General features: G+C 35.1%; 1 protein-coding gene across 1 annotated transcript in view; it reads right to left on the bottom strand.

The window, feature by feature from the left end:
* Window positions 1-2223: 2223 nt before the first annotated feature.
* Window positions 2224-15880, bottom strand: part of LOC149530341 (Polyketide synthase, enoylreductase family protein) — a 65097-nt gene continuing 51440 nt past the window's right edge. Inside the window, exon 10 of the mRNA XM_089808900.1 lies at window positions 2224-2633. Within this exon, the coding sequence (XP_089665026.1) occupies window positions 2534-2633 (100 nt within the window). The 3' untranslated portion in view covers window positions 2224-2533. The remainder of the gene's footprint in view (window positions 2634-15880) is intronic.

The following is a 15880-nucleotide window of genomic DNA, read 5'->3' as shown; positions in this document are numbered from 1 at the left end:
ATCATCTTCTCCATAGTTGATAAAGTTTTGAAATTTAAATGTCCTAACCTTCTATGTCATTTCATTTATATTTGCAACTTCATGAATTAAGGCTTGAATAGGTTGACTAGGTTCTAAATTTAATTCATACAAATACCCTTTTCTTTGACCAGTGAATTTTGATTTCTTAAACGAGTTCTTAGCCCAGGTTATTACTTTACCGTCCATGAATGCAACATTATGTCCATCATCTTCAAGTATTGTAACTGAAATTAGATTCTTTTTTATTCCTGGTACATAGAGTACTTCTTTCAGAAGAAGAGAATTTTCCAACTTTAGTTTCAAGGTGCAATTTCCAATTCTTTTAACGAAATGTGTTGAATTATCACCGATGGTGACTTTGTCATTAACCTTTTCTGATATAGAGTCTAGTGCTTCTTTGTATCATGTAATATGTCTAGAGGATCCACTATCAATCACCCATGCTTTATTTGAGACTTCATTTGATAGTGACAAATACAATACACGATTATCAGGATCATAATTATCTTCTTCTCTAGTTATGTTTGTATAGTTCACTTGTTGTTTAGAATTCTTTGAGCAATTAGATCTGTAGTGTCCAAACTTTTCACATCTGAAGCATTTTATTTTGGATAATCTTTCTTAAGTTTGTCATTCTTTTGATTACCCTTTTTCTTCTTGAAGTGCTTCTTTTTTTCTTTATAGGAATTTGTATTAAGAACATGAAATTCTTCATCTTCCGTTTTCAATTTTCTTCCTTTCTTTAGTTTTCTAGATTCTTCTTGAAGATAATCTCCCTTAAGTCTATTGAAGTCAGAAAGATTATCTCTGACACTTACTCCTTGTGCGAATGTTTCCCATGAATCCAGTAATCCATCAATAGCCATCAATGTTAGTTTTGTGTCATTAATGATGGTTTTTATACTTGCAAGTTCATCTCTTAGGCTAGCAACCCTTAGGAAGTAATTATTCATCAATTCTCCCTTCTTTATTTGTATGTGATTTAGTTATTTTTTTAGTGTGAGAACTCTAGTTGCATTGTTAACCTCATATGCATTTAGTAATGCATTCATCATAGGAAATGTTGTTTGATGTTTCATTAGTATTGGTACTATATAATTTTTCACTCCATCTAATATGATCTGAATGGCTTTCCTATTTCCTTTACTCCAGACAGTTTTATGAGGTTCAACGGTAGGTTGTCTGGATATTGAATCAACAAATTGTTTTGCATCATTTTCTTCAAGAATCATCATAATTATGAATTTTCAAGCATCAAAGTGTTCTTTCCCATCAAATTTGTCCTCAGGTCTGATTGTGTATGCCATTGAAGATAGATGAGTGATGCTAGATATATATCAAGTCTGATTATTTAATTTGCAAAGCCTAAGTTCGATTGCCAGAGCTCTGATACCATTTAAATATTCTGCAAATTCTAATTGAACAGACTAATATAAAACCTTCTAACCTTCTTTTGTACTAGAATTGAAGTTGATCAATTTAAAATGATATATTTGACCTTCTTAGTGAGATACAAATTATACAATAAATAATATATATTCTACCATATACTTGAATGAGGCAGAGGATGCTAAAGAAGCACACTTGTTTTATGTTTTGTGTGTCCTTTATCCATATCCCTATCTCATATATATATAGGGCACCCAAGAGTCATGTCCTAGAAAAGGACATAACTCTTCCTAGGTCGGCCCCACAAACCAAATGGCAATTTTAACCTAGATCGTCGTCAAATACATAATCAGAATTAGTTAGTAACTATACTAACATACAATATTATATTTAGAACAAATCGTATGCTCTAAAGAGACGCCGATCAGGCGAGTGCCATAAGATATTTAAATAGGTTAAATCCTTCAAAGGATATTAATGCTCTGCTAGACCCGTAACACCAGCAATTCAGACCATTATATTATCTGAGTTATTTTAGGATTAACAATAATACCAATGATGAGTACCTTGCCCTGCGATGCATAAAGATGAAATCAAACAATTACATAACATTCTATTAGCAAAGAAGTTCCATTATTAAGTTGTTAAATTATGAAAGCTAATATTATTTACGTTACTTTTAGATATTGATAAAGAGCACCCTTTGAGCTTTGTCCTTTTTTATGGACCCTCTTCGTAGGATAGATAATGAAAAACAATTTCCACTCCACACATTCGTTTGCCTTGGTTATGTAAAAATTTAACAAATATGCCTGTCTGTAATAACTTGTCTCATTATTTCATGGGTAAGAAATTATCCACAAGAAAATTCCTGTTTTGATTGGAGAATGGTAAACAGTTTCGTATCCAAATTAAAAGGAATTAATGGCTGGATCTTCGAGTTATTTAACAGATGCAGCTAAAATTCTTGGATCCGATGAACTGTAAATTGCATTAAAATAGCGGCAGAGTAGGGCACGTGGAAACATGGTGATCAAAGCATTAACATGAAGAACTAAGAGGAAATTATAGTTAGCGTACACACACAATTTATACGGAGGATAGACAGTATAAAAAGTGACTCCTATTCGTCGAACATAAGAACTTGCTTGACCGAACGGCCTTGATTCCCAAGTGCCTTTTGTAAAGCTGCACCAAAATCTTGAAAGGGGACTCTTTCCATTCTGCAAAATGAACAAAACTCAAGGATCAGATATTGAAATATCACAATGGAAAACATTTGTGATTGAAAATTGAGTTGGATTTCTAGTGTGAACATTTTGGTTGCTTCATTTCTAAAGTAAATTTAGTTTCACGTTATCATGCAACCTTGGGTTCAAATACAAATGTAGTATGACAATATATGCTTAAATGATGCCCTATTCTAATATGATCACTCCTTTATGCTTATTATTTAATTTGCTGATTTTTAACAGTCCACAGCCAAAGAGTATGCTCTATGCAGTGGTTAGTGCAATCATGTTTGAATTAGTAGAGTTCTATTCAGAGATCACTAAATAGTCCGGAAAACATGTCATTCCTTTCCTCACAAGCGTTCAATCACGACTATCAGGCATTTCAATGTACTTGCAAAATATGACTTTACAAAGGGCTTTAGGTGATACCCAGTCATCATTCAGTTTTTGTTGCTTTAGAACCACCGCATACAACAATAAAAGAATGCACTCTATTTATCATTGATATCATTCTTTTTCTCAATCATAAAAATGTGAAGAAGTTATCACACAACCTGTCAAAAGGGTGTTTGGTATCACCAATAATGGACACAACTTACACAAGCTTCTCCCGATCTCTCATTCTATCCTTGTAGATTCATTAGGATTTTTGCTATGCACCCCACAATAGGTTCTCTTCTTCTCACAATTCTTCCATATACCAGATATCAACTAATTACACAACTCCAAATAGTTGAAACATATTGATATTGTTGATATTTTTACTATAATGCAACTGGCTACAGCCCTAGCAATTATAACTTATCCTAGATCTTCTGATGTTGATTTAGTTCTGGACTACAGAAATGAATGACTTTCACCAGTTCTAATATTAAGTAGTAAAAAAAGTTATGCACTCTTATTTCTGAACAGTTGTCAACCTTATCAAATACTGCTAGTGACAGGTTTGTGTAAGAAGCTACACTAGTTGACTACTAGATTTTTACACTCTTTCATCACCAACTCTACAAAGAAATTTTGCCAAACAATTAGCACCATCACTGATTGTTTACCATATTTTGCATTTTGTCCACATTAGCATTTTGTCAATCATTTGTCATGAAGGTAGAGTTGCAAAGTTTCATTCGGTAGCATGCACATTGCAGGTTTGTTTCCATTTGTATTTAGTTTTGCCAAGTCTCGAGTACATTCACATTCATATCTATAAATGTGAAACAAGTATAGTCTGAACTGAGACCAATTTTAGAAATAATTCTGCATTAAGGGTTGGATTGCAAAAATAGATTACAATACTGACCTCTTATTTGCAGCAAACATTGAGCATGACATATACAGGTTTGATTAGCATCAACTCCAAAATTAGGAGTTCCACTACATATACTGGTTACATAATTAGCAACAATAGTAGCAAAATGAATCTGAAACTTCAGGTTCCAAAACTCCTGGATTTTGCAACGACAGAGATAAATATGCCTAGATTGCCTTAACACTTCGGCAGGGTAATTATTTCTTGGCAGTTAACAACCACGTCAATGCAACAAGAAGCGGATATACACCTCCAATTGGGTTGTGACTGCCATCCAACAGCTCAGACATAGCTTGTAGACCGTAATATAACTGGAACAGTCATCAACAAGGCAAATACAGTAACACTGACTGCTGCTGTCACTTTCTGTGCATGTGCAACAATGGGAGATTGCTAAAAGGCTAGTTACCAGATTCTCTACTGGACCTAGGAATTCCTGGTTCAATTCTCTAAAAAGTCCGGTCCTTATCAGATTCTGTCAGAAGTCTGCCACAGAGACAGAATTTTGTTGGGAATTCTTTCAAAGGAACCATGACAGAATTCAGACGACTTCTAAGTGACTTTGGACTCCACCATAGGAACCAGGGCAGAATTTGGTCAAAAAACACCTTTTGTTTACTTTTTCAAAAAGTTTTTAATGGCAAATTAGACTTAGAATTAGACTCAAGCACATGATTAGAATCAAATTACTAATCATATCTAATTTGAATTAAATGCTACTTGAGAAGAACTAGGATGAATAAAAGTGTCACATCTATTATGGAATGTATGTAATACACCTTAATTTGTGCATATAGGCTAATGTCTATAGAAAACTATGGATTGAAACAAATCTAAAGAGACCTTTGATGTGTTTAAATCTGGATCCAAAGCCTGCTTTCTTGGCTTCATCCAGTCTGGACTCTGATCCAAAGCTGCTTTCTTTGAATCATCGGATATCACAGTTAATGTGTGAAGCTAACAATATGGTACAATCACAACATTTGGCTTAAACAGACCTAAAGCATTACTTTTTGTACTTCTAATTTGCAACCACAGAATGATGATGATTCGCTTGATGGCTTTTTATGATATGTGATTGTGATGGCTGATTATTAAAGTTGACATTGTTGATTTTGAACTAAAACATTGATATGGTGTATTTTGCTATGTTTCTTTAATATTAGCATAGTGGTGTATGGACATATTTGCTGCTGCATATATGTACATATACATATTGTAAAACATATATTCTTGTACACATGCACACACATACCCACACACACACACTTGTACAAACGAGCCCCAAACGAATCTGAAACCAACCCAAAAAAAATTGAACAGATTTCAAACCTGAATCCAAACCAGCAACTCAGCTAAAAAGGTCATTTTACATTCCCAAACACCAAAAAAAACTGCAATTAGAACATCAAGATGGCAAAACAAGAGACCAGATATCTTCAACAAAACATAAGAACAAATAGACACAAAGATTTACCTTGGGAAAACCTTTCTATTCGAAGGAAAACCAAGCTACACTTGAAATATGATTATTTATTGAATAATAAATCTGAAAGATTGTTAATGCTTAACAATCTCACATAGAAGCCTATTACAATATAAGCAAAATCTGCTTGTTATCTAGAGTACACAGAAAGCCTTGTCTCACAGATACTAAACACAGAAATGATTCCACACAGGACATTCACAAGTGATGTCAGTAGCAGGCACAGTAAATGCTGTTGTGGATAATTTCTCATAGACACACAGAGATCGCTGTCATTCACATGCCTTATAAACATAACCTACAATCCTCAGAATTCCGTAATGCAATAATAAAAGACACAACTTCATATATCAGAATTGCGTCACACAAGAGTCCCAGACAATAGAATATTAAATGTCGAGAAAGACCAATGGTTCATACTAGACATGTAATAGAAGACTTGATGGTGGTTACACTTCATGTCATTCCATGATCCATCGATCATAAGAACCACATGGATCAAATATGAATTGAACCTTTTATCAGATATATTGAATCCCGAAGATAAAATAAGTAGTGATATTGCTATCAAGATTTTAACCGTGTGATTTTGAGTCAAACTCATTGACCCATGTTTCATGAGTAGTGATTCAACATGAATCCATCTCTCATGAGAATAAATGTAACACTCAGCACTCATTGGATCTAGGTGATGCTCACAGGGGTGAAGCACCAGGACTTCCCGGGAGGTCACCCATCCCAGTACTACTCCAGCCTGAGCATGCTTAACTATGGAGTTTCCTCCATGGTTAAACCCAAAGTTTGCAACCCCATGAGCATCACCTAGATCCAATGAGTGCTAAGTGTTTCATTTATTCTCACAGTGTTCCATTTATTCTCATGAGAGATGGATTCATATCACTACTCATGAAACATGAGTCAATGAGTTTGACTCAAAATCACACGGTTAAAATCCTGATAGTGATATCACAATTTGACTTGCTGTGGAAATTATCTCCTACTTATCATAAAATAAGTAATCCTCAATCTGTTGGCATCTAGCACACATGGCAATCTCTCGCGAGCATAATACTCGATGGCTCTTCCACTTCACTATGAATGATGATGGTTATGAGAAACAGATGATTCACTTTCGAGGCATCAAATATGAAGGCCATTTACAAGATAACGAAGAACATGGAAACATAAAAGCTTGCCAATAAATTACAGCTGCTTCCCAGAAAAATATGTGCATGATTGCAACAGTCATCTACTGTAGAATGGAAAGGCTTAACATAGCCGAAATGTGACAGCTTGAGAACAAGGTAGTCATCTACAAGGCAATCTCACACAAGCATAATACTCGACAGCTCTTCCACTTCACTATGAATGATGACGGTTATGAGAAACAGACGATTCACTTTTGAGGCATCAAATATGAAGACTGTTTACAAGATAGGAAGAACACAGAAACATAAAAGCTTGCCAATAAATTACAGCTGCTTCCCGAAAAAATACGTGCATGAATGCAACAGTCATCTACTGTAGAATGAAGAGGCTTAACATAGCCGAAATGTGACAGATTGAGAAAAATGTAGACATCAACAAGGCATTTACAAAACTGTAGCAAGAAAAATATCTCCTACAGCTACAAACATTAACACTCCCTCTTAGCAAAGGAGAGATTTCTCCAAATTCTCTAGTCATGGAGTCTCTCAACATGACAATCACACAGTGGCTACACCCCTACAACCATTGCAAGATAATAAGAAATATTATCATGGATTCACTCAACATGATGTTCACCATGGCTACTCCCATGTGTGAAATAAACATAAGCTCACATCGCGGAGTCTCTCAACATGACATCCACCTTGGCTACTCCTAGAGGGTAGATCCACCATAGCTACTCTTAGAGGGTTGAACAAGTGCTTTCACCCCAAACTCTCTCTCACAGAGAATAATGCATTAACAAGGGCTAGCACCTCAAACTTCTCTCTCACAAAGAAGAATGCATGAACAACAACTTGCACCTCAAAGGCTCAAACTTCTCTTACAGAGAAGAATGCATTGCAAGTGCTTTCACCTCAAATTTCTTCATCTAAGAGAAAAATGCAATACAAGGGCTTTCACCTCAAATTTCTCCATCTCAAAGGAAAACGCATCTAACTCGTAATAAAAGCAACTGAATGTTGAGACTCCCTCTTAGCAAGGACAACACCCTCAAAGCTTGATTATCACAATAATTTACAGATGACTTCAATGATTGACCAAACAAGGATCTTTTTCAATTGCATTGTTGCACAAGCTTGGTGATACTCTGCAAAGGGCTTGGCTCTCTACATTCGCCACTCAAACGCCCTCTAAATCTTCAAGCATTTGCATCCACCTCCTGACCGCCTCATTCAAGATTGTTTGCAAGGCTTGCAACTAAGTAATGATTTTCAAAACACACCTCTGAAATTCTAACATACTCAAGACCCGTACTATCCTAAACCTCATTCCAGATTGTTAAGATTGTAGCTTCAGTTGGATTCCTTCAATCATAAGATACATTATTGATGGTAAATCATCATTTAGACATATTATATATATATATAATGATGTTTAACCGTAGAGACATGTTCCTCCTCTCATATTTATAAGTCTTCAAATCTGCATTTGGAACACACCAATGACAATGGTAGTGTTATTACATTTGCAGAAAACGATCATTAAAACATTAACATGGTATCAGAGCCAACTGCAAGTGTAGAAGCAAACATAGTTATTGTGGCACATATATCGTAGATGATAATACATATTATGGAGGTTATTATACATACTAAGAGTGCATGCCAAACAGACTTGCCCATACGAACATCGATCAAGGTTGATCTACATCATTGAACATATAGACAAACATGAAGAAAGGTGACACACGTTCAAATAGGGTATTGGCTCGACCATAACAGAAGTCTTCAAAAACAAAAATAAAAATAAAAAAAGCCATGTCACCTTCAAAGGGAATGAAGGGACGATCATAAAATACATTTGCACGTCATCATTCGCAGAAGAAGTAAATCTTCAAATCATCATTTGAAGAATGAATACATCTGCAGAGACACCAATGAGACTGCACAGGTAACGTCCCTATTGGAAGCCATCATTACATGGGAGTTATATCTATGATAGAACAAAGACGAATACAATTTCCTTCGATATAAGCTGACGGAATCAACCAAAAGAATTAAATCATTTAAAACCATTGAATAATCCCAGCAGCACATACAAAAGAGCGACAAGCAATAGTCCATTCATCTCCACCGTGGCTAATAGATAAGGTAAAGCATAGACCAGTGTGGCAAGGTGTGTATTATGTTACATTCAAATCATAAAAGAAGGAAGAATACCTGCATAGTGACTGAAGCACTTACGAACATTGAAGGCGACCAATTTAATATTGGGTACTGGACAGAGATCTACCAATTATAATAGGCACAACCAATAGAAACCCCAAGGATAAGCATATGATTCCTAGATGTTGCAAACACCAGTAGTGCATAAGAACAGAAGTGGGATCAAGAAGTTAATCCAGGCGACTGAGATAACTTTATTAGATACTACATAGTGACTGCCCTTAGCAAAGGGAATACGCACTGAAAGGCACCAGACATATAAGAAAGAAAAATAATAAGAGAAAAAATGGAGATATCAATGTCAATGCCTCTTAACTGAGTTTGGAAAAATTGAAAAAATAGTGCACTGTTTTTATCAGGGAAATAAGTATTGAATGATATTTCAAAGGTAACGGATATACAATTGGGCATTATTTTCTGGCTGCCTTATACACTGAGTTGAATTTATGATCAAGGAGCAGAGAATATTTCTGAAATTTATTGGAAGATATTATTGACAGTGGAAATATTGGATTATTGTTCTAAGGAGACTATAGTAAAAAGTTAATATAGAACAGGGTGTAGAGTCTATAGACATCCATCGAAGCATAAAGCAAGGGAAGTTTCTATCAGATGCTGTAGCTGCAACTTCCCTGATAGGCATACATTCAAAATGCGGAAGCATTGACAAGCCATGTGAGCTGTTCAACAGAATATGTCAATGAGATGTTTACTCGCAGACTGCTATGATTGCAGGATATGCACAAATGGAATCGTTGAAAAGTTTTTAGAAGCTGTCAAGCAAATGCACTTGGAAGGTTTAAAGCCAAATTCCACAACAGTTGCCAGCATCCTTGCTGCTTGAGCCAAACTAGGAGCTTTGGAACAGGAAAGCCACAAACAGGGTTGGTCTGATTGATAGCAACGATTGCAGGATATGGACAAATGGTTTTGAAAGTCTTTCTAAAATTTCAAGCTGATGCAATTGGCAGTTGTAAGGCCAGACTTAACCTTTTCTACCATCCTCACTGTACCAGAAACCTCTTGAAACCCAGAATACTTAAAATCAGAGAACTATATACCACAAAGGCAAATCCTTGAAATCCAAACTCCATATTTCTGATATCATTCTCTCAGGATATTTCTGGCAAAATGTTTAATTAAACTAAAAAATACAATTTAAAGAATGCTATTTGCATATGAACTTACTGTGAAGTGTAAATATTTGGGCAAATACAGAGCTACGGTGGACCAGGGGAATAAGTGACTTGACAAAGGAATAATCTCACCAAACGCATTGCAGTGAGGTAGAAATAAGTCTCCAAATTATGCATATTGCTCAAACTTGATTCAATTCTTTTGTGCGGGACAGTGTATTTACTGCACTCTGCCAGTGGTATGAGCCAGCACCTTACATGTATGGTATTAAATTCTAATCAAGGTCAACATTACACACTTGAAAAGTTATTATATTATTTGATCCTGACTGTATGAGACCTTACCCTCTCCATTCCATTACCCCTCCTACAACCCCCCAGTACTTATATATAGACATAATTAATCGTACACCCATTCCTTAGTATGAGTTGTTGTTCCTGGTATGAGATAAAGGTTCAGGTACACCAGAACAGCATTATTTTATTTTCCCCTAAAGTCTATAATATGAGAAAGTTGAGTTTTTTTTCATGGTTCATATTTTGAGTTCATAGTTATGCATAGGTATTGTGAAAAAATATTGGGAGTTGCATGAATTTTACTTCAATCCATCTATCAACCAATTAACTGGGTAGGTCCCTAGATTGCTTGGGGAATAAAAATGGACCAAGAAATTTGTTTATGCATTGAAGAAACAAGTTTTCAAGGGGGATTCTTCGACAAGCGTCGGATAGAAGAAGCGTCTTCAAGAGTCAATTGAATTGAGTCAACTTTCATATTTGTTTGGAATGGGATAATTTCAATCTTTAAGTTCATTCTAAATACCACTATAACCTCTAGTATGGGATTTGCAAACAACTTCAACATACTTGGAATAAGTGGAAATTTTACATTATGCTGGGAATAATAACTAATGTTCCGTTCCCACTCGAATGGAGATGTAAGAGAAGGGACATCATCAGAGTTTCAAATCTGAATCATCTCTTGGGCAACTTGTATTAATGATGGTGATGTACAGATAAGTACTTATTTTACTTGTTATAGTCTCTTTGTCATTTGCAATTTTATATGTACTATATTAATTTTTTTTGCTTGATCTTTTCCTTTGTATCTGAAGTTGATCTTGCACGAAAAGAAGAATGGCACATTAAGTAGCTTATTATAGTAGCTTAAAAGATGTTGTCATCAGGTTGGATAAAGTGAGGCTCTTGAAGCAAATATCTTTGATGATTGAGATTATGAGTATCCTTCTACATTAAGAGGGAGTATGACACTTCTTTGAAGGCAATGCAAGAGCTTAGAAGATTGATACTCACAGGGAGTCTAGAAATACATGTGTGTGACTGCATGATTTTGATGGGCCTACTCTTATGTGCATCATGAGGAAGTATTGACTTCTCACTAGAAAATCGGAAGATCGATATTAGATTCAAAGTAAGTCTGACAAGAATCCTTGGGGGAAGAGAATCTCTAAGGAAGTAACTACTGGACTTGACTTCCCAAGATCATTATTCAAAGGGAGAATTTGAGGTGCAATCCTTTGTGAATGATATCTTCTCTATGAGGAGAAATTCTAAGTGAAATTCCTTGTAATGCATTCTTCTCTGTGAGAGAGAATTGAGGTGAAAGCCCTTGTACCACCCTCTAACTTGCTTCGTAGTGGTTACTATTTCGCATATGATGTGTAATGAAAGCTGATGATCTTTCATTGACATATATAAACAAAAGGTAACCATTGTAAGGTGACGGTCTTATAAATGGTAGACCCGTTATCCTCACAAACTTCATTAAGTTGTTGTCCAAGAGTGTTAGAAGTCGTGATAACTAACGTGTCATGATTAGACTTCATTATGTTGTCCCCGAGTGCCAGAGATCATGATACTTGTCATGATAGAGACCATGACATTGTGATTTCTTGTTATCTGATAGACTACATTAAGTTGTCCTAGAATGCCGGAAATCAAATAACGCATATCCTTCTAGGATATAACATATTCTTTTGGTAGGCGTCAAGGATTTGATGCCAGTTCACATACCAAAAGAATATACGTATGATGAAATCATATGATTGATATTTCTTGTTGAATCATACTTCGGATTATATTGAAACATAACATCTAAGTTGATGGATTTATGTTGATATCCTTAAGTATGTCATTCCAGGAATATCATATTGAGATGATATCTCTTCATATACTTGAGAGTATAATGTGAGCTATAGCAATCCTCCCTAGCTAAGAGGGAGTGTTAAGATTGTAGCTTCACTCGGATTGATTAGATCATAAGATACATTATTGATGGTAAATCATCATTTAGACAGATTTTCTTATATATATATACATATTACTGTTAATATATTATTAGTATCTAATGATGTTTTACCGTAGAGACATGTCTCCTCCTTTCATATTTATAAGTCTTCAAATCTGCATTTGGAACACACCAATAACAATGGCAATGTTATTACATTTGCTGAAAACAATCATTAAAACATTAACACAAATCACCCTATTGTGGAGCTTATAGATGTCAAGTTCAAATTGATTATTCAAAATAGATTTTTGCAGCTGAAGAGTCTCCCTCTAGAAGTCATTTCTTCCTCTTGAAATTGCATTATAGGTCCTTCCTCTTTAATGAAGTTGTGTCACCAATTCAATCCCATGGCTTCAATTCCCTATATAATCTTTCCTTGATCTGTTCGAGAAGCATTTTAGAGAGATTAATAACAGTTCATAGAATCAAACTATCTTGAGAAAATACAAACTAATGCTAGAAGAATACGTGATTCACTCTTTCCTATGTTATTGCATGAATTAATTAAATAAAAATTATGATTAATATTCGAAAATATAATCATAAAATACTTCTCTTTACTGTTGATCAATTTAGCAATGCCCTTTCATATTTCCATCTTCGTATCTTTCCTGCCAAGGAGCTTAAGTCTAATGATCCTTGAAATCTTTCAGCACCTCTTCCTTTTATCAATGACAAAAGAGTCAAACTAACTTCAACTCCTTCACTACGACGCTCAATCATAGTGAAAGAAATTATCTCTTAGCTGCTACAAAGTCCAGACACTACATCTCCTCTTTCCCATTTTTTATAGACAAGCATAATAATTTGATTCAACATATAGCTTATCTCCAATTTCAATGCATGCACACAAATCTTTGTTCAAAATCGCCCACATGTATGAAAGGAAAATGACATGCACACACCCATACAAATAAGATAATAAGCAATCAAACTTCTCTGGTAGAGAGTGTCGAAGGTGACTAAATCTTCTAGCCACGGTAACTTGATAACTCTAGCCAATACAAAGAAATGCACGCCTAATCCAATAGACTTTGATTATTTTGTGTTTGAGGGTATCGACCTTGGTTCTCCAGTTTGTGTTTGGCCTCAGCATATGATGATTAATACTCTCTTTCTCTCAGCAGAAAACACCACAGATATGAGATATGCTGACAACTAAAGACAGCCATTCACAATTAAGGATGTAACCTCATTCGTGATTGTGCCTGACCAAGCTCTGATACTATTTTAATGTTTTTAATCAGAACGGCAAAACCAGAGAGTAGATATCTTAAACAAAACACAAGATTTACCCTGGGAAGCCCTCCTACTCGATGGAAAAAACCCAACCACACTCAAAGTATGATTCTTTATTGAACACTCATCAAGTCTGAAAGACTGTTAACACTTGACAATCTCACATAGAATGCCTTTTACAATATAAGAAAAACCTGCTTCTCATCTACAATACACAAAAAACCTTGAGTATCTCACAAATACTAAACACAAAAATGATTGACACATATAATGGTTACACACAGGACATTCACAAGTAATGTCTATAGCAAACACAGTAAACATTGTTGCGGATAATTTCTCACAAACACACAAAGATCATTTTTATTCATAATACTTGTAAATAAAACGTACAATCCTCAAAATTCCATCATGCCATAATAAAAGATGACACTTCATATATCGAAATCACATCACACAAGAGTCTTGGCCAATAGAATACTAAACGCCAAGAGAAACCAGTGGTTCATACTAGCATGCAATGAAAGACTTGATGGCAATCACACTCCACGTCATTTTGTAACCCATTGATCATAATGTAATGTCTGCCTTTCTAGGTCATTAATTAATGATGTGTCATTAGCCCATTTCACCATGGTCCCATGGGTTAACCAAGACTTTAAAAGGATTGGAGTGAGAATTGGCCAAGGCAATTCCAATTTTAGGCCAATCAGAGTTGTTTCAATAGAGTGTCTAAATAATTACTATTTATACTATGCAAGGCTCAATATTCTTGGCATTTCAATGTTGAATTGGGAGCGTCTCTTTGAGACTTTCCAACGAGCTATCACACATGATTATCCAAGTCTATTTGATCAATAATTTCATGTCTAGAGATTAAGTAATTTATTAATAAAGTGACTATTAGACTAAGGTGCATTATATTATATGTCACTTTATTATTAAAAGAGCACTTTGTCCACTTATGAAAAATAACATTTTAAAGGGAAATAAACTGAGAAAGGAATATGAAGAAATGGGCAGAAGGGAAAAGAAGAGTCAAAGGGTTATGCTTTAAAAGAACAATGGGAGGCTTATTCTGATCATGATTGGATTATGATTTGGTATTGTTCTCTTGGAGAAATTGGAAGCTTTAGCTTTCAGAGGATTTGAGGACGAAAGCCCTTGAGCTTGAAGGTAGTCGACAAAAACCCATTGTTTGTTGGAGATGTCATAAAGATGTCTCACTTGTGCTTAAAATCTTTATTTCTTCTTATCCAATTTGTCTGTAATTTATGTGTCTACAATTGGATTTCTTTATTGTTCCACTGAAGATTTGAATGCAATATTATTTCTGAAAACAATTTTTATTAGGTATTTTGTATTTTTGGTTGGATATGTTGGAATTAACATGATGCAAATCTGTTGTTTATAATTTCTAAGATGTATTTTGAGAAATTTGGAAGAAATATATTTTTGAGATATTATAGTGGTATCAAAGCTAGTTTTCCTGTCAGCCTATGAGGATTTTAGGAGTGATAGAGAAATACAGTTTAAAGGCTAGAGAATGAGAGTATAAATTTGCAATACAAGGGTATTTGTAGGTATTTAGTATTTTCGGCACTAGAGAGATAGGTTATATTCTAAATAAAATTCGAGCCTCTCTAAAGTTGGGCCGATTCTTTCTAAAGCTTGGCTTTGAATTTTGTTGTCATCATAAAAGCAAGTCGTGTGACTATAAATATTGGTAGTGGATGAAAGTAAATTAATATTTTTCATGGGGTCCAAGATATTATTGCCTGGAGATTTTATGTTTATACAATCTTATTGCTTTGTTGGGCGACTTTGATATTATACTTGTGATATTGCTATCAGGATTTAACTATGTGATTTTGAGTCAAACTCATTGACTCAACATGAATCCATTTCTCATGAGAATAAATGGAACACTTAGCACTCATTGGATCTAGGTGATGCTCACAGGGGTGAAGCACCAAGACTTCCCGGGAGGTCACCCATCCCAGTACTACTCCAGCCTGAGCGCACTTAACTACGAAGTTTCCTCCATGGTTAAACCCAAAGCTTGCAATCCCATTTGCAAAACCTTCACCGAGTGCTGTGCCTTACGAACCATTCATTAAAAAGCCCCTTAAGCTCATCAATTGATAAGTAGGAGATAATTTCCACAGCAAGTCAAACTGTGTTATTGCTATCAGGTTTTAACTTTGTGATTTTGACTCAATGAGTTTGACTACTACTCTAATAGCGGCGAGTCCCCAGATTTCACTACTACTCTGATATCAGTGTAAGGACACCCCCTGTTCTGGAACTGATTAATTTTTTATTTTATTTTTACCCTTTCAGCTCATTGGCATTTTGACAAACAGTTTGCTTGCAACCC

This window comes from Cupressus sempervirens, chromosome 11 (assembly GCF_028749045.1).
Source record: "Cupressus sempervirens isolate cs-2001-9-10 chromosome 11, ASM2874904v1, whole genome shotgun sequence".
In the NCBI taxonomy this organism is placed as follows: Eukaryota; Viridiplantae; Streptophyta; class Pinopsida; order Cupressales; family Cupressaceae; genus Cupressus; species Cupressus sempervirens.
The sequence above is the reverse complement of the archived record's forward strand: the minus strand, read 5'-3'. Positions and strand labels throughout refer to the sequence as shown.